The 27,418-nt window shown below is 44.4% G+C and overlaps 1 protein-coding gene across 2 annotated transcripts in view; it reads right to left on the reverse strand.

The window, feature by feature from the left end:
- The window catches only part of LOC109889650 (PDZ domain-containing RING finger protein 4), a 200,705-nt gene that overhangs the window by 108,712 nt on the left and 64,575 nt on the right, over positions 1 to 27,418 (reverse strand). The window contains exon 1 of one of the 2 annotated variants that reach the window (XM_031823151.1): positions 344 to 796. The exons of the other annotated variant lie outside the window; for it this stretch is intronic. Within the exon in view, the coding sequence (XP_031679011.1) occupies positions 344 to 412 (69 nt within the window). The 5' untranslated portion in view covers positions 413 to 796. Of the gene's footprint in view, positions 1 to 343; positions 797 to 27,418 lie in introns of those variants that run through there. 2 annotated transcript variants of the gene reach the window in all.

The raw sequence follows: 27,418 nt of genomic DNA on the forward strand, positions 1-27,418 counted from the left end.
TTGTACACAGCACACAGCAACACCATCAGGGCCGGCCCTAGCCTTTTGGGGGCCCAAAACATTTTATATGCCTCCATCTTGATGGGGGGGGGGGGGTGGAGTTTTAGAGTTAATTTCCTGAAATAGACACATCTTGCGATGGGGACATAGAGAAAATGTTGCAATTTTAAAGCAAGGGGCCCTAAGCGGTAGCTTACATCTCTTACGCCTAGTGCCGGCCCTGCTCATCATAGACAGCACACATCACACACCGTCACAGAACACACGCCATGCACACAAACACACTGACTGAATGGCAGCACCGTGACAGTGAGACTCAGCGGTGTCGGTATCCTCCACTCACCTGTGCGATCTCATACAGCAGCTTATAGTGTTCCTCTCGTTTCTGTAAAGTGCACAGATTGCAGCCCATTCTAATCGTCGTGGCAACGCCGGGCGTCCAATCGTCCCCGAGCGACAGCAGCAGCAGTGGAACCGTACGGACAGGGGGTCACCCTCCAGACCGGTGCACCCGTTCTCATCAGTCACTCCGTAGTGGGCATCTCACACACACCACACATTGACACACTCACATTCGCAAACAAACACCCTCATACACACCGAGCCAAGGATATGCAAAGCTCCAGCGTGGTAGAACAGAAGGAAGCTCTAATGTAAAGCACTGTAATGGATACAGCAGTAGGAGCAGCTGTGATAGTAATGGTAGCGGTTCCAGCATCACCCGGTGCCTCTCTTTCTCTCTCTCTCTCTCTCGTCTCCTCTCTCTCTGTCGTCTCCTCTCTCTCTCTCGTCTCCTCTCTCTATCTCTGTCTCTCACTCACTCACACACTACACGCTGGAGTTGTGACTCCCGCTCTCCCGCTCACCGAGAAAGACACTCCCCCTTTTCCTTATCGGTTCACTTAGCCTTGGTGCCCATGTCTACACAGATAGCTGCTCATGAATAAGGAGGTAGGCTGGGTTCATATTCATGAGGGGGTGTGGTCAGGGGAGGGATCTAGTGAGGTAGGAAGGGTCGTGTGGTACCCAGCGTGTTGGCTCATTAAGATCAAGGAACACTTACACAATGAGGTTCCTTTGTGTGAGCAGCACCTCGGAGGAGGCTGAGCAACACTGCATTCCCGCTGAATTATACAGAGAGAGAGAGAGATGAGTGAGAGGAGAGCTCTTTATGAAGTGATCGCAGAGAGTAGCCTCATCAACAGAGAGAGAGCGGAGGAGAGAGGGAGGCAGAAAGGAAGAGAGAGAGAAAGGAGGATATATAGAGAGAAAGGAAGAGAGAGAGTAAGAGGGTGAAAGAGAGACATGGAGAGAGAGAGAGAGAGAGAGAGAGAGAGAGAGAGAGAGAGAAAGGAGGATATATAGAGAGAAAGGAAAAGAGAGAGTGAGAGGGTGAAAGAGAGACATGGAGAGAGAGAGAGAGAGAGAGAGAGAGAGAGAGAGAGAGAGAGAGAGAGAGAGGAGAGAGCCACTGAACTGATCACAGAGTAGCCCGTGTAATGCTCGACCACAAGCTTCCTATTTGAACAACCCCGTAATAAAAGGAAAGGTCAAAACCCCAAATTAAATGCTAATAACTTGAATGACTTCATGGAGCTCTGGACACTATGTGATCAATGTGCGCTGTGCACACACGCCGCGCGGGTGAAAACAGTGTGCATTTCTATGTTAACAGAGCCTAATGTGGAGATAAGACAGTCAACAGTGTAATGGATATTTCTCAGCCACCATAAAACACACAGTATATTTACCTACATCACACAAGCCACGACCATCTGATAACACAGAGTCGTACTAAATGACAGATTATAGTCCCAATGAATGACAGATTATAGCCACACTAAATGACAGATTATAGTCCCAATGAATGACAGATTATAGTCACACTAAATGAAAGATTATAGTCACACTAAATGACAGATTATAGGCAGCTGAGACAGTAGTGGATGGCACTTGTTGTTTTACAAAAATGAACAGCCTATATTAACAGGTTGTGTGATGAAACATTTTTCATGTTACAGTATGTATATATGCTAAATGATAGATCACAGAGCTCAGAAACAGTTATAGATGGCACTGATTGTTTTGCAATAAAAGGAATGGAGAAACAACAATGGTTGAACAAATCAATGATATGGTATGCAAGCGGGTAAATACGTGACAATAATATCACATTAAGTTATTGTTTTAGATACATATCACAATAGGATGCTTGAGCAAATAAATAGTATGGTATAGCTACCGGCGGAAAAATACCCCCAAAACATATTGTCAGTAAGAGAGGCCAGGGAGACTTAAAAGAAGAAGATGGATAAATCGCTGGTTTCTCTCAAACTGCGATAATTACAAGACAAAAGACCCTAGCGCGGGTATCAGTCACGGTAGCCCTGCCGCTATATCAGGAAGCTCGGCTAACGAGCAGTAATTGTTAATAAATTGGGCCTCGGAGCCGTCAGTGTGTGTGAGTGTGTTTGTGTGGCTATAAGAGTAGATGAGTAGCGCTCATCATCAGTTGGCTACCGGGCATCCCACCCCCCTGGGACTCTCTAATGCGATTTTCTGGGCTTTAATTTTGTCTGGAGGCTTGCCAAATAGCTACCTACACTGAAAAAATATATAAATGCAACATGTTCCATGAGCTGAAATAAAAAAATCCCAGAAATGTTCCATACGCACAATAAAAAATTTAAAAATCCCTGTTAGTGAGCATTTCTCCTTAGCCAAGATAATCCATCTACCTGACAGGTGTGGCATATCAAGAAGCTGATTAAACAGCATGATCAGTACACAGGTGCACCTTGTGCTGACAACAATAAATGGCTACTCTAAAATGTGCAGTTTGTCACACAACACAACTGGCATGCTGACTGGAATGTCCACCAGAGCTGTTGCCAGATAATTGAATATGAATTTCTCTACCTTAAGAACATTGTTTTAGAGAATTTGGCAGTATGTCGAATGGCAGAATCACAGACCATGTGCATGGCGTCGTGTGGGCGAGCGGTTTGCTGATGTCAACGTTGTGAACAGAATGCCCCATGGTGTTAGTGGGGTTATGGTATGGGTAGGCATAAGCTACTGACAATGAACACAATTGCATTTTATCAATGGCAATTTGAATGCACCAAGATACCATGACGAGATCCTGAGGCCCACTGTCGTGCCATTCATCCGCTGCCATCACCTCATGTTTCAGCATGATAATGCACGGCCCCATGTCGCAAGGATCTGTACACAATTCCTGGAATATGAAAATGTCCCAGTTCTTCCATGGCCTGCATACTCACCAGACATATCACCCATTGAGCATGTTTGGGATGCTTTGGATCGACGTGTACAACAGCGTGTTCCAGTTCTCGCCAATATCCAGCAACTTCGCACAGCCATTGAAGAGGAGTGGGACAACATTCCCCAGGCCACAATCAACAGCCTGATCCACTTTATGTACGAAGGAGATGTCGTACTGTATGAAGCAAATGGTGGTCACACCAGATACCGACTGGTTTTCTGATCCACTCCCTACTATTTTTAAGGTATCTGTGACCAACAGATGCATCTGTATTCCCAATCATTTGAAATCCATAGATTAGGGTCTAATGAAATCATTTAAATGGACTAATTTCCTTGTATGAACTGTAACTCAGTAAAATCTTTGAAATTGTTGCATGTTGTGTTTGTATCCCCATGCATAACCATTAGGCTACACGCTTAATACTATAGTACCCAACCATCCCCCCCTGTTCCTCCAAATCACCCCCCAAACACACACATGCTCATGCACACACACACACACACACACACACTCCACAATCCAGAAATCCAGCAATACCATCCATCCGCTCCTCATTCTGAAGAAACCGAGAGAGAGAGAGAGAGAGAGATAGAGAGAGAGAGAGAGTGAGAGAGAGAGAGAGAGAGAGAGAGAGAGAGCCAGTGCATGCAGCAGCCTTTTTGCAGTTGCCTGGCAATACCAAATCCATGAAAAGCTGTTCACTAAAGTGTCAATTTGACATCAAAAGGGCTTGTTGTGAAAGAGAAAGACCAGAGATTGAGAAAGAGCAGAGCAGGGGGATACAATGATATTGCATTTGGAGGAGAGGACCGGTGACTGGGTGCACACTAGCTGTTACAATGAGGTGTAAGGAGGATGTGAAAGGCACAGGAAGAGAGGCTGGGATATTTAAGTGATAATGCCAGAGAAACCGGTGTTTGGAGGACATTGTCCCTCTGCACGGGTGTTGTTAGGCACGGGACAAAGTTGAGGGCTGGCTATCCGTGCCAATATATCCTCCAAACACCGACTTCGAGGCCATTGTCACTTTTGCATCGCAGAGCTAGCTGTGCCACTAGAGATCCTGGTTCGAGTCCAGGCTCTGTCGCTGCGACCAGGAGACCCATGGGGCGGCGCACAATTGGCCCAGGATTGTCCGGGTTTAGGGGAGGGTTTGACTGGCAGGGATGTTCTTGTCCCATCGCGCACTAGCGACACCTGTGGCGGGCCGGGTGCAATGCACGCTGACACGGTCACCAGGTGTACAGTGTTTCCGCTGACACATTGGTATGGCTGGCTTCCTGGTTAAGTGGGCATTGTGTCAAGAAGCAGTGCGGCTCGATCTTCGCCTCTCCCGAGTCCGTACGAGAGTTGCAGCGATGGGACAAGACTACCAATTGGGAAGAAACGGGGGTTTTGGTCAGCATCCCTGTTAAGGATAAGATACCCAATGGTCTCACTCATCAACCCTGAACCCAGGCCGGTACAGTAACCTCTGCCTGAGGTCAGCGCTTTCCCTACATGAAATAAACTGTCAGCTGTAGTATGGTCAGAGTGTTCCAGCGTGCCTTTTAGGGAAAATTCTAATCAACAGTCTTGCCCAAAACCCATCAGTGGTTGACTATCGTCCAGTCTCCTCTCTTAGAAGGATTCCATTACATTCAGACTGTGCTGACATAACAACCGTCCTAACACAAATGTTTAGCTTTAAACGGACAAAATAGTATCTTCAAACAACCAGTTCTGGTTGTCCAACAGTTTTTGATGCTGTGGTCAGTGACCCGTTAAGGCTAAGATGCTCATCGGTCAGCCTAATGGTCCTTCTCAGTCGCCCTGAACCCAAGGCCGATACAGTAACCTCTGCCTGCGGTCAACCAGTCAGCGGGCCACCTCTCAATGGGACGTGTCGAGTGAAGGATGACGTCCATAAAGAGCGCATTATGTGCATTGAGCACATTAAGAATGATACAAGTTCTCCAGTGTTAGTTTAATGGCTTTGGGTTTTACATTCTGGCACTTTGAATCTACATTAGATGGCATTTCAAGTGTTGCCTACGGATAGGTTCAGCACATTATACTAACATTTAGTAAAAACCATTAGCTAAAACACATTCTCATAAAAGTGTATTTCTGTCCTGGGGTGAATAGTCCCATATGTGTTTGTGTTGCTTTAAATAATATAAATGACGAGAAATTGTCTGCATAAGTGAATACAATTGTGTGTAACTTCATTACAATGTCTACATAACAATTAGAATCTGTATTTTGTAATTAGCTAGTACGCAGTTACTCATGGTCGTGAGTTACAACAGTATTTCAGTCTGGTTGCCATCCTTGTCCTTTCTCTCAGTCCACTGTCCAAGAGTCATTTATCACAGGGCTGCACTTTGCCTGCCCGACTAGAAAAAAGGGTCCTTCATCGTGTTCCCAGTCCCAGTTAATAGGGCATGCCTGCATGGGCATGGGAAAGCCATTCGTTTTCCTGTGATGGGCCTATTTCTATTTCGAGGTTTCTTCAATTCCATTTCTGACAAACTGCTATTTGAGCCTCACCTTACACCTTGAGGTACAACCTTCAGCCAAGTGTATAATTCAGGCATATGGGTGAGGTGTAAACTCTCACACACATTTACAGCACACACACAGGCAGACAGGCAAACACACACACACACACACACACACACACAACGCCCACACTCACGTCTCTGATACGCATGTCCTGACATTTTTCATAGTGACTAAGCTACTCAATATGTGGCTCCATTTTGCCCTCTTCTCAGCTCCAGAACCAGCCAAAGCTCTTGAGTTTCCACACAGCATCCTACTCCAACATGCAAAGATCAATAAGATTAGTTTGATTAAACTCAACACTTAGCACAGCTGTGACAGTACGCAGGTCAAATATGTTAAAAGCATGTAATTACCAGTGTCAGAAGGGCAGTGGGGGGAGGATCTGAGAGCCACGCGTACGTGTGAGGATTACGCAAGGCACATACACTTGCATACGTACGTGCGCCTCATGCACGCACGTACACACATACATTTGCACGCCGCACGCACACACACACACTTGCTAAGAGCACTCCATGCAGATGCAACAGAGATGTAGACGTGTGTTTGTTTCCAAACAACACTTCAAGATTTTGGTAACCTTGACAACAAAACAAACACACACACACACACAGTTGGTACTGTCTCTCTATGTCACTTACGGTGAGGAATATCAAGTATCTCTACGCCAGTGGCGGTCGGGGCTGTTTAAGATTAGGGAAGATTTTATGAGTATGGACTTATTCCTATTACAGAATATTGGATGATGGTCATTCATATTCCATTCACTTAGCTCAATGTAACATCAATAGGTTTAGGCTAATACACGATACTGGAAATTTGCCTTATACCCATCATGAGGTTGCTACAACTCACACGCATTAAAGTTTATAACGTAGGTGCCGAAGTCGAGAGACAAATTGGAGTAATCAAGGTGACAGACAGTGCCCTTCAATACCGCCTTGCACACTCTTGCCTGCATCTAGCTGATCTGGGGTGTAATCATTCGTCACATGCCCAAAGTAAACTGCCTGTTACTCAGGCCCAGAAGCTAGGATATGCATATAATTGGTATATTGGATAGAAAAAACTATAAAGTTTCCAAAACTTTCAAAATAATGTCTGTGAGTATAACCGAGCTGATATGGCAGGTAAAAACCTGAGGAAAATCCATCCAGGAAGTGGGATTTTTTTGATGTGGGTATTTTCAATTGAATACCTATAGAGTATCTAATGGGTTAGGACCCAGATTGCAGCGTCTATGGCTTCCACTAGATGTCAACAGTCTTTAGACATTATTTCAGGTTTGTTTTCTGAAAAATGAAGAAGAACGAGACCTTTCTGTAAGTGGACTGTAGAATCATGCAGTGCTGGTTTGCGGGCGTGACCGATTGTGCGCCATTCGTTGTTTTTTCTTTCTTTTGAATACGCTATTGTCCGGTTGAAATATTATCGATTATTTAGACAATTGACAACCTGATGATTAATTATAAACATTGTTTGACATGTTTCGATGAACTTTACTGGTACTATTAGGATGCATTCATCTGCATGTTTTGACTGCCTTTGAGCCAGTGGATTACTGAACAAAACGTGCAAACAAAACTGAGTTTTTGGGATATAAAGAGGGACTTTATCGAACAAAACTAACATTTATTGTGTAGCTGTGACTCTTGTGACTGCAACCATATGAAGATCTTCTAAGGTAAGTGATACATTTTATCGCTATTTCCGACTTTTGTAATTCCTTCACTTGGTTGTAAAATGTTTGTATGCTTTTGTAAGCGGGGCGCTGTTCTCAGATAATCGCATGGTATGCTTTCACCATAAATCCTTTTTGAAATCTGACAAAGCAGTTGGATTAACAAGTAGTTAATCTTTAAACCGATGTATAACACTTGTATTTATTATGAATGTTTATTATGACTATTTCTGTATTTTGAATTTGGCGCTCTGCAATTTCAACGGATGTTGTTGAGGTGGGTCGCTAGCGGAACACCTGCGCCAGAAAGGTTAAGAAATGTTTTGCAAAATAATCTGAGAAATGAATTCACCCCTGATCACCCGAACACACAGTTCACTTTCATAGCAGCTTCCTTTAGCTTGTGGAATTCAGTGCACAACACAACAGCTGTCTGTAACCAGGAGCTATAACCTTTCCAAGCCAAACCTTCATACCATAACTGCTAATCATATTAACGTTATAGTCAACAAACAAGAACTAACGCATAAATAAACCCACAATCCAATCCATGTATACAATCACGCAGTAGATCAACTAGATGGAGCCGTGGGCCAATTCTTTTGGCTGGTCGAGGGGCCAGAACATAATTACAGATCAATTGTAGACTGTAAATTTACAGTATGAATCCCAAACAGATAAACTCAGCAAAAAAAGAAACACCCTCTCACTGTCAACTGCGTTTATTTTCAGCAAACTTAACATGTGTAAATATTTGTATGAACATAATTCAACAACTGAGACATAAACTGAACAAGTTCCACAGACATGTGACTAACAGAAATGGAATTATGTGTCCCTGAACAACTGATGGTCAAAATCAAAAGTAACAGTCAGTATCTGGTGTGGCCACCAGCTGCATTAAGTACTGTAGTGCATCTCCTTTTCATGGACTGTACCAGATTTGCCAGTTCTTGCTGTGAGATGTTACCCCACTCTTCCACCAAGGCACCTGCAAGTTCTCAGACATTTCTGGGGGGAATGGCACTAGCCCTCACCCTCCGATTCAACAGGCTCCAGACGTGCTCAATGCAATTGAGATCCAGGCTCTTCGCTGGCCATGGCAGAACACTGACATTCCTGTCTTGCAGGAAATCATGCACAGAACAAGCAGTATGGCTGGTGGCATTGTCATGCTGGAGGATCATATCAGGATGAGCCTACAGGAAGGGTACCACATGAGAGAGAAGGATGTCTTCCCTGTAATGCACAGCGTTGAGATTGCCTGCAATGCAAACAAGCTCAGTCCGATGATGCTGTGACACACCACCCCAGACCATGACGGACCGATCGATCCCACTCCAGAGTACATGTCTCGGTGTAACGCTCATTCCTTCGACGATAAACGCAAATCCAACCAGACAAAACCACGACTCGTCAGTGAAGAGCACTTTTTGCCAGTCCGGTCTGGTCCAGCGACGCTGGGTTTGTGCCCATTGGCAAAGTGCACTGATGGAGAGATTGTGCATTCCTGGTGTAACTTGGGCAGTTGTTGTTGCCATCCTGTACCTGTCCCGCAGGTGTAATGTTCGGATGTACCGATCCTGTGCAGGTGTTGTTACACGTTGTCTGCCACTGCGAGGACGATCAGCTGTCCGTCCTGTCTCCCTGCAGCGCCGTCTTAGGCGTCTCACAGTATGGACATTGCAATTTATTGCCCTGGCCATATCTGCAGTCCTCATGCCTCCTTGCAGCATGCCTAAGGCACGTTCATGCAGACGAGCAGGGACCCTAAGCATGTTTCCCATGCTTGTTCAATGGTTCATTGTGTTTAAACCCTTTACAATGAAGATCTGTGAAGTAATTTGGATTTTTATGAATTATCTTTGAAAGACAGGGTCCTGACAGAGTCCTGTTTCTTTTTTTGCTGAGTTTGTAATATTTGACTTAAAACATAATCATTTCAAACCTTGCTTACATTTGTATACAATCACATCTCATTATTATGCGTGGGAATACTTGGGAACAGATTTTCCAAATTAAAATCAGTTTGAGCTGTCCAACAATGCTCAGAAAACATGTGACAAATAAAATCACCCCGGGCCAAATTCGGCTCGCAGGCCACCAGTTGGGGAACCAACTGTCAGTTTAGCAGTTACACTGGCAGGCCCCGGTGGCAATAAATTAATACAACTGAAAGCTTAAAACAGCTGCATTAGCTAAGAAGGTGAAAGGTAAACTAAGAAAACAAAATACAAAAAATTGCTCAATCTCTCTCTCTCTCTGCTGCTTCTCCTTAATTTAATTTTTTTTAATTAATTAATTAACTAATTAAATATTGTCTCTCTTAGTCAACTACTCACCACATTTTATGCACTGCAGTGCTTAGCTAGATGAGCTTATGCTTTTAGTTCTAGATTCATTCTCTGATCCTTTGATTGGGTGGACAACATGTCAGTTCATACTGCAAGAGCTCTGATAGGTTGGAGGATGTCCTCTGGAAGTTGTCATAATTACTGTGTAACTCTAAGGAAGGGGTTAGAACCATGAGCCTCCTAGGTTTTGTAAGGAAGTCAATGTACACGGAGGAGGATGGAAAATAGCTGTCCTCCAGCTAAACCATGGTGTTACCCTAGAGATTGCTGTTGAGGCTACTGTAGACCTTCATTGCAAAACAGTGTGTTTTAATAAGTTATTTGGTGATGTGAACATATTTAATATCGTTTGATCAAAAAATTTATACATTGTTTTATATATCCATTTTTTTCTGAATTTCACTGAGTAGGATGGTCCTCCCCTTGCTCCTCTGAGAAGCCACCTCTGCTCTATACTCCACTGACTTGCAACAAAAAAAAAACATGTTTATTAAACAAGACATTGATGTATCAGTTGTGTGGAAGGTATTTCTCTTTGGTGTATTGGCTTTGAAGAACGGAATTCAATTTACATGAATTGAAGATCCCATGGAGCTTCCAGATGTGACGCAAATGTGACCTGTGCGTGTGTGCGCGCGTCTGTGCATGTGTCAGAGAGCCCTCAGATGTAATATGTGTGGCTCAGATGTCCCAGCAGTGTACCAGTCTCTCTTCTGGGGCATACCATGGTCTGATTTAGGATTAATTAAATGGCACTCTCATTTATGAATGAATCATCAACACAGCCCTACCAACTACCAGCTGTGACAGTGCTGATGGTATTCCTTCCAACACACACACACACACACACACACACACACACATACACAGGTGGGTGCTTCAAAGCCAGCATGTGTCCAGATCGTGCATGGGAAGCCAACCAAAACATGTTTCTCAATGACAATAAATAATTAAAAAGTCTTGAATCATTAATTTATGTGGGAACGTGGCCATGGATATAAATAGCTCATGGATACACAGCCTTGCATGTTAGCATTTATAATTTTGTATTTCAGGCAGTCAACATAACGGCCATCTAATTCATAACCTGTACACTCTTAGAAAAAAGGGTTCTTCCGTTTTCCCCATAGGAGAACACTTTTTGGTATCAGGTAGAACCCCTTTTTGGTATCAGGTAGTGTAGAATCATCTGTGGAAAGGGTTCTACCTGGAACCAAAAAGGGTTAAAGCACTGATTATATGTATCTGACTGTCATGAAGCATTTGAACAGAATAGTATGCATTATCAAGTCTGTCTACTATTTCAATGGATGGATGGATATCAGCTTGAATTCAAGTAAATTATCTGACTAAACAATCATCTCGTCATGTTAATTCATGCCATTAAGAGTGTGCCGATAGAAAGACAACATATAAATAAATAGCAACATGTCAGTCCAGAATTCTAACATCATTTGGTTCAAACTCATTCCTCCACTTCACATGATTTTCTATTACAGTTTGTCCATGGGTCAACATTTCCCTCGTGAACCATGAAGAGCCCCAAACATACAGAGAACACAACGAGTAAACACCGCTCTGCTCCCTTTGGGGGTTAAGTGGAGCTCAGGAACATCGGGTTTTCAGGGATGCAGTATCTTCAACCTAGCTTCCTTTTCCCCTGAAAACCAGATGTGTGTGGACGTTTATTTTACGCCTGCTACATTAGGTTAATGTCTCACTGACAACTAGCATCAGGCAGTCAGACAAAGGACATGTACAACAACAGGGCAGAAATCGATTTCACACTCTCTGTCCGCTCCTGGCTGAGTGGCCGTCAATACAGTCAATAAAGCCCAGATGGTGAGTTTTGCTCCTCCTGAAGAGAGAAAGGCAAAGCAGAGCTATTGGAGAACAATCAGCGCAGAGGACGATGGAAGTGTGTGATCGTGTGTGTGTGTGTGTGTGTGTGTGTGTGTGTGTGTGTGTGTGTGTGTGTGTGTGTGTGTGTGTGTGTGTGTGTGTGTGTGTGTGTGCGTGCGTGTGTGTGTGCGTGTGTGTACAAGGACGAACGGAAAAAGAATGAGGTCACTGAAAAGGTCCTCCATTCAGTGTTATGTTGATTATGTTGATTATAGCACATAGACAACCACAGAAATATCCCGCATAAGGCCTTTTGGGCAATGTCCCCTATACAACCAGAGACACCTCAATGACAAATGTGTCTGGTCCCAATGTCATCAATGTACAGTAACTGACCACAAAACAAAGGGGACTCTAGCTGGATGTCATGGGTGTTGGAACTTACGGAACATTTTACAACTGAAAGCAGGGCCTGTTTTCATAAAGCATGCTGACATCGGATCAAGTTGTCCCAGTCCATATCATTATAGGATCTAAAAGACACTGCAAGACTCCACTACTCTTTGTGCATAGGGGCCCAGATCATTAGTTGAAATAAAAAAAACATGACAACGTTAAAACAAAACAAATATATCACTTTATATTGTTTACTAGGGGACTGTGCCAAGACAAACCCCCAAACCTCCAATCAGCCAGCTGAGATGAGATGTAGTGAACTTGTATGGCTTCATTTTCACAGGCAGCAGAACCGAGAGGAGTAGCGGCCTGCATGTCTGTCATCTCAATAGCTCTCCAGATTGATTTCAACAGAGGGGGCATTTCTCCCTGATCTTGAGGTGGGAAACAATTTGAAAACCCTGTTATGTGTCCTCTCCAAGCCTGAGGTAGCAAGATTGACTCATAAAAGTTACATGTCCATGGAATAAATTCAATAAAAGTTTGACATATACATTTGTACTTAAATTTATAGAGAAAGAGATAGTAGTTTTAAGGTGCTAATATCAGCTGAAATACATTGTGGAGTGCCTGTCCCTATGGCGATATGATATGACCTTGATTCTGAGGACTTCAAAATGAAAAAGTGAACAGACTCCACTTCCTCAAGACAAGTCTCCACAGAACCCAAGACAAATTGAAAATGTAAAACCTTGGGTCTAGACAGGCGTTGGCAGCGGTAGCAATTTGTGTCTCTCTCCCCATCTGTGCTGAAACAGGCCACTTTTGTGTACTCCGTAATTTCTGTTGTGATGGAATAGTTCATTGTGCTCTTCCGAGCTATTTGAGCCAGACAAGTACACACACACACACACACACACACACACACACACACACACATCCATTTCCCTTCACTGCTCCTTGCTATGACGCAGGGTGGGAAAAAGCCATCAGCGAAAGCCTGAGGATAAGCTTCAAAAACCTCCAACCTAAAATGCATGGCTCCAGAAGGAAAGCGGTCCAGATCTGCTGGTAGTAATAACAGCAGTGTAGATGGATCGGCTCACCTTGTTTTCACCACATAGAGATTAGTTGGGAATTATGATGATACCCACATACTCAGGAGGCAGTAATCTTATCTTCGCTGTCTCTCTGATATGAAAACAAAAGCAGAAAAAAACTAAAGAGTGGCGCTGAAGGGCATGGCTGACGTATTACGGGCTCCTAACCAACTGTGCTATTTGGTGTGTTTTTTCGCATTGTTTGTAACTTATTTTATACATAATGTTGCTTCTACCGTCTCTTATGGCCGAAAATAATTTCTGGATATCAGAACAGCGATTACTCACCTCAAACTGGATGAAGATTTTCTCTTAAAGGAGTCCGGCGCGAAGGATATACTGTTTCTCTGAGACCAGGCCCAAATACCCATCATTATCGTGAAGAAAAGACGGAGGTACAGGGGGCGGAGATCGGGGTAAATTGTGAGAATTTGTTGCCGAGTGGGTAACCCGCCTCTACCATCCGTTCTATTGGCCAACATGCAATCACCGGAGAATAAACTGGATGAGCTCCATTTCAGACTATCCTACCAACGGGACATTAAAAACTGTAATATCTTATGTTTCCCAGAGTCGTGGCTGAACAACGACACGGATAATATACAGTTGGCTGGGTTTTTCGTGCATCGGCAGGACAGAACAACTACGTCCGGTAAGAGGAGGGGTGGTGGTGTGTGTCTATTTGTCAATGACAGCTGGTGCGTGATGTCTAATATTAAGGAAGTCTCGAGGTACTTCTCGCCTGAGGTAGAGTACCTCATAAAAAGCTATAGACCAGATCTACGAAGATCTGGTCTATATTTTTCGTAGCCATTTATCTACCACCACAAACCGATGCTGGCACTGAGACCGCACTTAACGAGCTGTATAAGGCCATAAGCAAACAAGAAAATACTCATCCAGAGCAAAGCTTAAATCCATTTGACCTCATTTCTACCAGCATGTCACATGTGCAACCAGAGAAAAAACTCAACTCTAGACCACCTTTACCCTACACACAGAAACGCATACAAAGCTCTCCCTCACCCTCCAATTGGCAAATCTGACCATAATTCAATACCCCTGATTCCTGCTTAGCAGCAACTAAATGAAAGCAGGAAGTACCAGTGACTCGCTCAATACAGAAGTGGTCAAATGATGCGGATGCTACGCTAAAGGACTGTTTTGCTAGCATAGACTGGAATATGTTCTGGGATTCATCCAATGACATTCAGGAGTATACCACCTCAGTCACCGGCTTCATCAATAAGTGCATTGATGACGTCGTCCCCACAGTGACAGTGTGTACATATCCCAACCAGAAGCCATGGATTACAGGGCAGCATCCGCACCGAGCTAAAGGCTAGAGCTGCCGTTTTCAAGGAGTGGGACACTCACCTGAACGCTTATAAGAAATCCCTCTATGCCCTCAGACGAACCGTCCAACAGGCAAAGAGTAATTACAGGACTTAAATTGAATCCTACTACACCGGCTCTGACGCTCGTCGGATGTGGCAGGGCTTGCAAACTATTACGGACTAGAAAGGGTAGCCCAGCCGCGAGCTGCCCAGTGACGCGAGCCTACCAGACGGCTAAATCCCTTTTATACTCGCTTTGAGGCAAGAAACACTGAAGCATGCATGAGAGCACCAGCTGTTCCAGATGACTGTGTGATCACGCACGCTCTCAGTAGCCCGATTTGATCAAATGGACACCCAGCCGCGATCTCCCCAGATGGGTAAATGTCTTTTATGCTCGCTTCGAGGCAAGAAACACGTTCTCCATAGCCGATGTGGGCAAGACCTTTAAACAGGTCGACATTCAAAAGACCGAAGTCCTCTGATGGATTACCAGGACGTGTACTCAGAGCATGTTTTTACACTGCTGCTACTCGCTGTTTATGATCTGTTTATAGTCACTCTACCCCTACCTACATGTACAAATGACCTAGACCACCCTGTAACCCTGCACTTTGACTCGTTACAGATACCCCCTGTATATAGACTCGTTATTGTTATTTTCTTATGTTATATATATATATTTTTTTCGTTTATTTTCTTAACTCTATTTCTTGAACTGCATTGTTGGTTAAGGGCTTGTAAGCATTTCACGGTTCGGTCTACTACACCTTTTGTATTGTGACAAAGAGAGATAGACAAAGAGAGAGAGAGACAAAGAGAGAGAGAGACAAAGAGAGAGAGAGACAAAGAGAGAGGGTGCAAGAGAGAGAGAGCGAGAGAGAGAAATGTGTAATCTAGCACGCTGTGTCGGCTGTTACTGTTGTTGGCGCTCCAATTTAAGAGACTGGAGTAGATAGCTGGTGTGTAATGTTTCAATCGAAACAGGCAAAACAAACACAACATCAGCAGGCAGCATTTCCTAGTGGTACTGTACACAAACTGTGGATCAATTTGCACTTAATTGCATGTAATTAAGTGGTGGTATTTCAAGGACTCTTCGTGTGAATGTCACTCAAGTGGTGGGGAGCTGGAGAGAGAGGGCATCGCATGTATGAAAACGTCGATGGCTATGTAAGGAATAAGGAGTCAGGTTATTGAATGAGACTCACAGGTCAGAGTATGGTCTGATGTTGAGCACAAAACAACCGCATTGCTGCTTGACACAGGGGTCAGAGAGAAAGGGGTCTGAAATTATCCCATCGCTTTAATATGCTAATACTGACTCCAAGTATCCAATTTCACAAACGCACACACTCCTCCATCCCTTCTCTCCTCCCTCCTTCCCATTGTTTGTGCTCTGAACAAATTAATCGATGTATTTCTTTGGTGAGTTGTTAAGAAAGACAAAACATGGTGCTCAGATCAACTTGAAATAAATGTCGAGCAAAACATTTCTTACAACCCATTGGAACATTTGATTGCAAACAAAGAATAGGTTTGCTCACTGTTATAACTATCTGGGAGATTCTGGTCTTTCTTGATCACAGAATAAGGTTGTTTAATATTTCACATGCACCAATTGCATCACATATTGGAATGCAAGATTGTGTGGTAACATAGAAAGCAACTTTTTACAGAGAGCAAATGATTGCCACGCTTGTATAAGGCCTACATCACGTTCATGTTTTATACAGTATCCAATAATGGGGGTGTGGAGGGAATAGATTTGGAGCTCAGGTTAGGGCTAGGGTTAGGCTTAAACCGGGATGTGGACATGAAGTTAGGGTTAGGGTTGTGGTCAGGGTTGTGGACATTCATATGGGTACAGTGCATCCACAGTGCATCCACACACAGGCACAGTGGCACACACAGGCACAGTGAGTCTAGCCTTGTGGAGTGTAACACAGCTCATTAAAGCATCAAGTGCCGCTGTAGAGCCAGCACACCTCTGATGTGTGTTCCTTGACACCAAACACGGAAACAAATAAGCAAAACCCCGCTGCTGCCGTCCTACCCCTCGCCGCCACTGTCTGTCCCTCCAACGCACACACACACACACACAACATTGATTTTCCAGTTATTATCCACACCAAATTATTGAATGTCAGATGATGGAGCGTTTGGGTCTACAGGTATTTCTCTCAAATGGGTTATCTTGCCCCTCCGCTGACGCCAAGGCAACCGCACTGTTGACACAGCGTTATTTTCTGCAGCACCAATCTACAAAATGAGTTCCCTGTTCGTTCTGCTCGAGGCACAGAGCAGGCCCGACCAGGCAACCCCATATATAAGTGGTTAATGGTAGCCCAGGAAGCCACCATACTGCTGGTAAGTGGGCACAAACTGCGATGATGGACACACACACACACACACACCACTCAGATGTCCTGGGAACCATTCTAGTGTGACCCTGAACAAGGCCACCATAGGTCCTCACACGTCCACCGCTATATGTATTTTGTCTGGTCAAATACCCTCAACCACCAACCAGTCCTTCTGTTAATCACATGTCGCAGTATATCGAACCCACAAGGGCGACCTTACAGAGGATCTGACAATGAGCACTGTGGCAGAACACCAAAGGTAACAGTTACTGTATGTCCGGCTCGATCGATGTCCTTTAGGTCTGTGGGGTAAACCATAAAAACATGGAAGAGATCCCGCAGTCCATCTTTTTTTTAAGGTTTAGGGTCAGTGCAGAGGTCACTGTTATGTGTGTATTTCCTGTTTGCTTTCCTGTGCTTGCTGTGAGAGGGTGGAGCTGAGACTGCCCCCTCCCCTGCTACACAAGAGATAAATGAACACCCCCACCACCCCCTCACCCTGTGGCTTTCAGAGAATGGGTTGTGCTTCAGAGCACAGGGCAGATTAAACCAAAGGTGAGCAATCATTTTGAAATCAGCCAATGGTTATGAGGGAAGGGGCAATGCGTTATCGACCCCTCTTCCACTGTAGCGACGTTCTGCTCGCTGGAGGGCGTCCCGGTCCTCACAAACCACACACTGTCTTCACAAAACACACGCTGTCCTCACAAACCACACGCTGTCCTCACAAACCACAAGGTGTCCTCACGAACCACACGGTGTCCTCACGAACCACACGCTGTCCTCACAAACCACACGGTGTCCTCACAAACCGTAGTGTCCATCAAAAACCACTTCATTGAGCCAACCACCCAGTGAGCTCTGATAGTAAAACCAATGTTTTTATAAATGAATGGACGATATATACAACATAAATGACAAAATAAACAAAGCTCCTTGAGTGTGATTTGGGTCTGATATGATGAAACCCTAAATAGAGGCTGTATACAAAGTGCACCAGGCAAGCTACAATTGCATAGCTTTTTATATCACTGTGCTGTGCACTGCCACAACAGTCTCTCCTGTCCACCATTTTGTAAAGCTGTGATTTGTGTTTACTTGCCTTGGCCCAACATCCAACCTAAATGATTATTATTCAGTCCGGCATTTTACAATGGCCTCTATTATGTGCTACGACTGTCTGTTCTACACTCACTTCATTGACAGTAGAGACCTGTGGTGAATACCAAGCGTACAGTAAGCTTTACTATATTAAGTTTGGCAATATTCCAAACAGTAGTGTCAAAGTGAGGCTTTTTTTATTACTTTTATGGGAAGTTATGGACTGGTGTCAGCAATCTGTCTCTCAGCCTTCTGCTCCATTTGACGAGTAAAGAAAGAACGTTTGGCACTGTCGAATTGAAGGCTGGAAATAGTGGTGGGCCTCCAATGAATACAATGAAAATCTCCCAGACCAATCTTTCAGTTGCACACATTATGTTCCAACAGACATTCAAGACAAGTCATTTGGAAAAAAATTGTTATAAAATGCATTTGTTTATCGTATAGACAACAACATAACTACGACACAACCCACTGCAAACCCTTCGCAGTATGCAGACTGTACAGCAGCACCCTTGTCCCTTCCACACCCTGGGGGCCATTCCCCTGACATCATAAAACTGCTGCCAGCTAATACTGTGTGTTTAATTCCTTGTTGTGGAGCTCACCTCGAGGTGGCCCTGCCAAGCCCTCCCCGAAGCAGATTTACTGTCGGCCATTTTCTCGACTAATTGCCCGGCTCTGGTGTAGAGAGGTCAGCCGTGTCCGACGACAGGCTCAGGCAGAGCTAGGCGAGTACGGCTGTTCCTGTACAAGAAACCTCACACAAAGGGTGAACTCTGCAAATAACAAAGTACACAGGAAGTATTCTTGGTTCTCTGTCAGATAGGCTACAACATTATTTGCAGTACTGTTGAAGGCAGAGAGTTCTAAGAGAAGGCCATTACTGTACACGCTCCTAAACGTTGTACTTTCCCATCTCATACATAAGCCTTATTGGTTCTTTTCAACTGACCCTGTTAGATACAAAACTGTATGTGGCCCATTGTTTGCAGATAAACACGTGTACATCACACAGGGGGGCAAACTCTGGACATAAAGAGAGTACATATTAAGGCACCTTGTTTCTTGGTTTTGCTCGGTTAGATGCAACACGGTGCATTGTTCTCAGATTTTTTTTCTGCTGTGCTGTCTCTTTAGTAGAACATAAATCAAACTCCGCTAGATAAAGCTGCAAGCAGATGTTTGATAGTGGAGATCCAGAAGTGCCATGTCTCCATGTCTCCTGATATGATATGAATCTAATCGGTTCTGCTTGGATCATATTGCTGATTCGTGATATCCTCCCAGTCCCTCCGGGATGCCGCAAAATCAACAGTTCCACGCATATTATGCCAGGGCTTGCAAATTTGATACAGCCACCGTACTATTTCCCACATGAAACGGTCAAATCGTCGCAATGTCGCATAAGACTGACCAATAGCCGCTGTGCATAAAGAGGGCTCACAATTTCAACCAATCACCGCACATTTGCCGCAAAATATGATTCAATCAAGCCACAAGTCAACAAACTTTTTTCCCCCTAGTCAGCGCATTTCTGCCTGTGTCTGGTCCTTGTTAATAGCTCTTAATAGCTCTCCAATAAAGGCACAATCCGTAATATATTTTTCAAACAAACGGCAACACTGCCACTTTGTTTGCTACATAACATCTGAGGGATTGGGCTGGAGGTACAGTATTATGTGACTACTGACAAATTCATAGATCTATGAAATCAAGGATGGAATCGTTAATTGAAATGACCATTGAACAGCTGTAAACATGGCAGATTTCCCCTTTAAAGGCCACTACAAACCCAGCTACTCTGGGCTTCCTCCCAGCACGTACTTTATGGGTACCAGCTGACACTCTCATCATTCAGTGTCTCCCTTGACTTTGTCATTGCCAGTGACCTCTTTCATTGAGCTAATTAGCCACAATTTAGTAATCACGTGGTGGAAGCACTTTCCAATGGCTGTATAGCCCTACACCAGTAAGCAGGGACAATTTAAGTGTGTGTGTGTGTGTGTGTCCCCAGTCAGTATGATCTTCTATTAGTGATCAGGGACAATAGCCCATTAACAGGGATCTCTCACTTGTTAGCCCAGAGTTGCTGGGTTTGTAGTGGCGTTTGTGTAGTGTGAGTGTGTGTGTGTTTGTGGTCATGCACCCACCAGAAAAGGAATTTGTGACCCAGGGAATAAAACTGCAAAGTCTCAATATCATGATGGAGATCATTTTATGAATTAAACTCTGTGTGGTTCAAAACATAAAAGTTGCACATTCATTTTGAAATCATAGCGCATTTTAGGTCATTTTCCCAAGCAACATTTTGTTGCCATGTTACATCGTGGCTACAGTCATTACACACGTTCCCGGACCGTAATGAAAGAAGCTGTTGAAATCAGTAAAAATGTTATTTGTATGATTCGCCGAATACTACAGGTATTAGGTACAGGTACAGTAGACCTTACCTTGAAATGCTTAATTACAACAATGTAGTTCCAGAAATAGAGAAGAAAATATTGACTAAATAAACTACAAATAAAATAAAAAGTAACACAATAAAATAACAATAACGAGGCTATATACAGGGGGTACCGGTACCGAGTTAATGGGGTACAGGATAGTCGAGGTAATATGTACATGTAGGTAGGGGTAAAGTGACTATGCATTGATAATAAACAGCAAGTAGCAGCAGTGTAAAAACAAAGGGGGGTGTGTCAATGTAAATAGTGTGGGTGGTCATTTGATTAATTGTTCATCAGTCTTATGGCTTGGGGGTAGAAGCTGTTAAGGAGCCTTTTGGACCTAGACTTGGCACTCCGGTACCGTTATCCATTTGGTAGCGGAGAGAACAGTCTATGATTTGGGTGACTGGAGTCTTTGACAATTTTATGGGCCTTCTTCTGACACAGCTCCTGGATGGCAGGAAGCTTGGCCCCAATGATGTACTGGGCCGTTCGCACTACCCTCTGTAGTAACTTGCGGTCGCAGGCCGAGCAGTTGCCATACCAGGCCGTGATGGACCGGTCAGGATGCTCTCAAACATTTTGAGGATCTGGGGACCCATGTCAAATCTTTTCAAGTCTTCTTTGTGGGGAAAAGGCATTGTCTTGCTCTCTTCACAACGGTCTTGGTGATGTGGACAACAAGGAACTTGAAACTCGACCCATTCCATTTCAGTCCCATCGATGTGAATGGGGGCGTGTTTGGCCCTCCTTTTCCTGTAGTCCACGATCAGCTCCTTAGTCTTGCTCATGTTGAGGGAGAGGTTGTTGTCCTGGCACCACACAGCCAGGTCTCTGACCTCCTCCCTAAAGGCTCTCATTGTTGCCGGTGATCAGGCCTACCATTGTTGTGTCATCAGCAAACTTAATGATAGTGTTGGAGTCATGCTTGGCCACGCAGTCGTGGGTGAACTGGGAGTATAGGGGGGGGGGGGGGAATAAGCACGCACCCCTGATGGGCCCCCATGTTGAGGATCAGGGTGGAAGATGTGTTGTTGCCTACCTTTACCACCTGGGTGCGGCCCATCAGGAAGTCCAGGATCCAGTTTAGTGGAAGTCCAGCTTAGTGGTGAGCTTTGTGGGTACGCTGGTGTTAAATGCTGAGCTGTAGTCGATGAACATCATTCTCACATAGATGTTCCTTTTGTCCAGGTGGGACATGGCAGTGTGGAGTGCGATTGAGATTGCGTCATCTGTGGATCTGTTGGGGCGGTATGCAAATTGAAGTGGTCTAGGGTTTCTGGGATGATGGTGTTGATGTGAACCATGACCAGCCTTTCAAAGCACTTCTTGGCTACCGACATAAGTACTACAGGGCGGTAGTCATTTAGGCAGGTTACCTTCGCTTCCTTGGGCACAGGGACTATGGTGGTCTGCTTGAAACATGTTGGTATTACAGATTCGGTCAGGTGAGAGGTTGAAAATGTCAGTGAAGACACTTGCCAGTTGGTCCGCGCATGCTCTGAGTACACGTCCTGGTAATCCGTCTGGCCCCGCGGCCTTGTGAATGTTGACCTGTTTAAAGGTCTTGCTCAAATCGGCTATGGAGAGCGTGTTTCTTGCCTCAAAGCGAGCATAAAAGACATTTAGCCCATCTGGGAAGATCATTGCTGGGTTTCCCTTTGTAGTCCATAATAGTTTGCAAGCCCTGCTACATCTGACGAGCATCAGAGCCGGTGTAGTAGGATTGAATCTTAGTCCTGTATTGACGCTATGCCTGTTTGATGGTTCTTCTGAGGGCATAGTACTGTCACTGTGGGGACGACATCGTCGATGTACTTATTAATGAAGCCGGTGACAGAAGGGGTATACACCTCAATGCCATTGGATGAATCCCGGGAACATATTCCAGTCTGTGCTAGCAAAACAGTCCTGTAGAGTAGCATCCGCGTCATCTGACCACTTCCATATTGAGCAAGTCACTGGTACTTCCTGATTATAAGCAGGAATCAGGAGGATAGAATTATGGTCAGATTTGCCAAATGGAGGGCAAGGGAGAGCTTTGTATGTGTCTCTGTGTGTGGAGTAAAGAGTTCCCCCCCCCCCCCTCTGGTTGCACATGTAACATGCTGGTAGAAATGAGATAAAACGGATTTAAATTTAGCTGAATTAAAGTCCCTGGCCACTAGGAGAACCGCTTCGGGATGAGTATTCTCTTCTTTGCTTAGGACTTATACAGCTCGTTGAATGCGGTCTCAGTGCCAGCATCGGTTTGTGGTGGTAAAAAGACGGCTATGAAAAATATAGATGAAAACTCGCTTGGAAGATAGTGTGGTCTACAGCTTATCATGAGGTACTCTACCTCAGGTGAGCAATACCTCGAGACAATACCTCGAGACACACAACACCACCCCTCGTCTTACCAGACATAGCTGTTCTCTCCTACCGATGCACGAAAAACCCAGCCAATTGTATATTATCCGTGTCGTCGTTCAGCCACGACTCGGTGAAACATAAGATTTTACAGTTTTCACTGTCCCATTGGTAGGGTAGTCTCGAATGGAGCTCATCCTGTTTATTCTCCAGTGATTGCACGTTGGCCAATGGAACGGATGGTAGAGACGGGGGAACCCACTCGCTGACAAATTCTCTCAAGGCACCCCAATCTCCGCCCCCTATACCTCCGTCCTTTCTTCACACGAATGACGGTGATTTGGGCCTGGTCTCGGAGAAACAGTAAATCCTTCGTGTCGGACTCCTTAAAAAAAATGTCTTCATCCATTTCGAGGGGAGTAATCGCTATTCTGATATCCAGAAGCTCTTTTCGGTTCATTAGAGACGCTAGCAGCAACATTACAAAGTTACAAACACTTTGGAGAGAAAAAAGAACACAAAATAGCACAGTTAGTTAGGAGCCCATAAAATGGCATTCATCACCTCCGGTGCCATTTTCTCATTATTATTGAAACGCGCTAAATAGATTTTTTTAACAGCGCTTTACAGGATGTAGCTGACGGGACTGAATATTTCCTCATTTTGGAGTTCATCTGGATCAGTGAAGGACCAGTAACATGTGTTGCATGAGCTTATGCAAGGACAAACACCGAATGCACAATTAGTTTATGTGTTCGGTGCGGCAGCATGCAACAAAAGGGACCAAAGTGAAAGATAGCAACGTCGGAACTTTGCGTGGCGATTAAATACTAAATATTGTAACTTTGATACAAGTTTTGAATCAGCCAGTGTTCATGTTCATAACATTATATACACAATAGTGTTGAATTTTGCAGTTTTGTTTCACCGAACAACAGTTTTTTGATGGGTGGCCTTTGGACTACAGGAGAATAGAAGCGTTATATAAATCACACTATATAAAGTTTGCCGAAAGCTGTAACCTCCAAAGTGAGAGGAGGAAAAAACAATTTCAGGTTTCATTTTACAAGAGGAGGTGTAAAAAATCAATAGGCTGAACGTGGGCTTATTGCCAGCCTGCTGTGGGAAAAAATGAAAAATAAAAAAAAGCAGCAGGTTTTCTTCCCCAGAACTCTGGGTTCCAAACTGCACCCTATTCCCTACGTAGTGAACTACTTTTGACCAAAACCCAATTGGTACTGGTCAAAAGTAGTGCGCTATATAGAGAAACGGGTGCAATTTAGGACACACTTCTGAGTCCCTAGTCCTAACTCTGGATTACATCCCAACTGCTGCATCACAGAAGGGTGATTCAATGTGCCAAGCCAACACGCGCACACACACATGCACACACAGCAGGTACACAATTAATGTTGGTAGAGGTAGAGGAAAGACCCATCTAACTAGAAATGTATGATTCACTAAATACCACCCCTTAAGCACGTTACTCTCCATCCTCCCCTTCACTGGTATAGAGAGAGAAACTGCTTCAGTACAACACGCAGGTGTTCATTTCACTCACACTCCCATTTTTGAGTTTCAGACAGTGAGAAAGAGGTTCAGACATTTCCAGAGTGTGTATTATACATCATCATCATGTGTAGTTGGCTACTGCGTCTGTTGTTCTATTTGAGTTGACCGATGCAAAGCACATTTCTGGACAATTTGACAGGAAAGTACAATAACATGTAGTTTTATCCCTCCACCCTATTCTAAAACCTATTTATAACCCAATCAACCCGGTGCAATTAACTATTGACAATCAATCACTCTCCATGGCGCCAATCCATATAACTCCCATCTTCCATCCTTATGAGTCCTGGTCAAAAGTTGTGCACTACATAGGGATTAGGGTGCCATTTGGGATGCAAGTAAGGGTGAGGGTGGAGCTGCTCTGCTTTGGTCTGTCAGTGAGGACAGGCATCAATAACCAAAGTGGAGGCCTTTAGCTGTAATTGTGTTGGAGGGGTCAGGGGAAGGTCAGGCGGACATTTCACCAGCTCTGCCCCTGTCTAATGAACGGAGCAGAACACACACACACGAGCACGAACATTGTGTACGCACAAACTCATGCACGTGCACACATGCAGGCAGGTTGGGACACACACATGCGCACAAGCAAGTACACACACACACACCATGCACAACCCACACCCACACATCACTGACATTGTCCAATCCCAGGCCCCATTTCCCCTGCCAATCAAAACCCTGCGTGATGGATCTAAAGTAGATCCCAACACTGCCCGAGGTCCACTGACAGACCACACACTGACACAACACTGCCCAGCCACAGATATCACTCACTCACTCATTCACCATTAGGTTGAGTTGGAAGATGATGATTGGCTTAAAAATAATCGGTGACTACAGGTGCAGATGACTATGATGTGCAAAAGCAGAACAATTTAACACAAATATTTTCTGTTATCTGAAGTCATATTTTTAAGAGCTGAGTTCAAAGAATGAACTTGTGAGAAAAATACAGTGTCCAATCTGTGTCCAAGGATCTGTGTCCAAAGTTGATATTAATTTGGTATTTCATGAATGAACGATGCTAATTAGCAAACCTACAATGTGCACACCATCACACTATGCCGAGTACACTTTGCATCCAATAGACACACCAATTGAGTGGCGAGCCAACCTAACATTAATTTAGAAAGGAATGATTTGGCTCTGGTTACATCAAGAGCAGGCTGAGCCAAATCAATGTATTCTTTCCAAATAAGAAGCTTCACTGCATCAGTCATGTAATTAAAATAGTATCGTAATGAGATTAGGGGAGCTGGCTGAAGAGAGTTGAAAGAGAGATGAGAGAGAGAGAGAGAGAGAGAGAGAGAGAGAGAGAGAGAACGAGAGCGAGAGATCAAGACAGAGACAGAGAGAGAGGGAGAGAGAACGAGAGCGAGAGCGAGAGAGATCAAGACAGAGACAGAGAGAGAGGGAGAGAGAATATACAGGTCCTTCAGAAAGTATTCACACCCCTATACTTTTTCAACATGTTGTTGTGTTACAGCCTGAATTCACTCTTCCCCTTTCTCTCTCTCTCTCTCTCTTTGTCCCTATCTTTCCTTCTCTCTCCATTTCACTCAACCCCCCCCCCCCCCTTCTCTCACTCACTCCCTCTCCTTATCTCACTCTCTCCCCCATCTCGCTCTCTTTCTCTGATTCCCCCTTCTGAAAAATGATGAAATAAACTGTAGGTAGTGTTAGCTAACCTGCAGCAAAACTCCAGTATTTTTCAGCCCATTGCTTGTTCATCATCTTTTAAAGTAGTTAGCATACAAGTTTTAAGCTCTTATTTCCCTGATTGATCAAAACACATTTTCTCGTTCTCTCTCTTGTCTCTCAGCAGCAGACATATAGTGAGCAATATGTTTGGAACATCAAATCGCAATACATATCGTATCGGCACCGAAGTATCAGGATAATATCGTATCTTCATGTCCCTGGCAATTCCCAGTCCTACTGTCCCTTTATAAAGATAGATCGTTCTGTCAATATCCTATGTGCTGGCTAGCATGAGCTCTCCCAGCCATTTACCAAATGACACCCTATTTCCTATATAGTTCACTACTTTAGATCAGGGCCCATAGGGGCTCTGGTCACAAGTAATGCAACATATAGTGAACAGGGTGCCATTTTGAACGCAGACCCACTCTCCCGCTCTCCATGGCGGGCCTGGCTGTATGACTCTCCATTCCTGGCAGAAATAAGTATTTAATGCTTGCCCAAGAATCTACGAGCGCTGCTGTTTCCATTATCCATTTAGCAGGCTCTAAAAGGAGGATTTATTCCTTTAAATTAGCTCCTGTATAACATGATTGTATCATGGATCATAAACTTGAAGTCAATACAGGACGGGCGGATAGGAGGGACATTGTGGTTATGGAGAAAGAGAAATCCCTGACCCCGCATCCCAAATGGCACGCTATTTCCTATATAGTGCACTACTTTTGACTAGGGCCTTTTAAAGCTCTTGTCAAAAGTAGTGCGCTATAAAGGGAATAGGGTGCCATTTGCGACGCAGACCCTCTCTCTCGTCCTCCCCAATAGTATTCAGCCAGGCCGGGGATGTGTGGGTAGGGCAGCAGCTGTTTCAAGCAGAACTTTATCTAAGGCCTCCTCCATATAGCTACAACCTCTGCAACCAATGTCCCACAGTAGCCATTTGCTCATTGGCCTATTACTTTCAATAGGCGTGTCAGTAATTGGCTATTTCACACATGTAAGGGTTGAGCTGGCAGAGGGTAAAGGCCAGGCAACCAGCCTGTCAGTGCCGGGTTCCACAGTCATCCATCAATTATGATCAGGCACTGGGAGAGCGACCACGGCCCTTAGCAAGGCACTCTGTCAAGCCCCATTCCAGCCTCCTAGTATCCTGCTTCATCCATTAAAATGTGCGTGTGTATGCATGTGTGTCTGTGTGGGTGGGTGGGTGTGTACAGTAGTCATAGCCCAGAAAAGCCCACCATCAGACCTCTCTGAGAGATGGAACACAAAATAACGTATTCTATTCTTCGGACTCAGGGACTACTTTTCCTCCTTTGTCTCT

The sequence above is a fragment of the Oncorhynchus kisutch genome, linkage group LG4 (assembly GCF_002021735.2).
Source record: "Oncorhynchus kisutch isolate 150728-3 linkage group LG4, Okis_V2, whole genome shotgun sequence".
Classification (NCBI taxonomy): domain Eukaryota; kingdom Metazoa; phylum Chordata; class Actinopteri; order Salmoniformes; family Salmonidae; genus Oncorhynchus; species Oncorhynchus kisutch.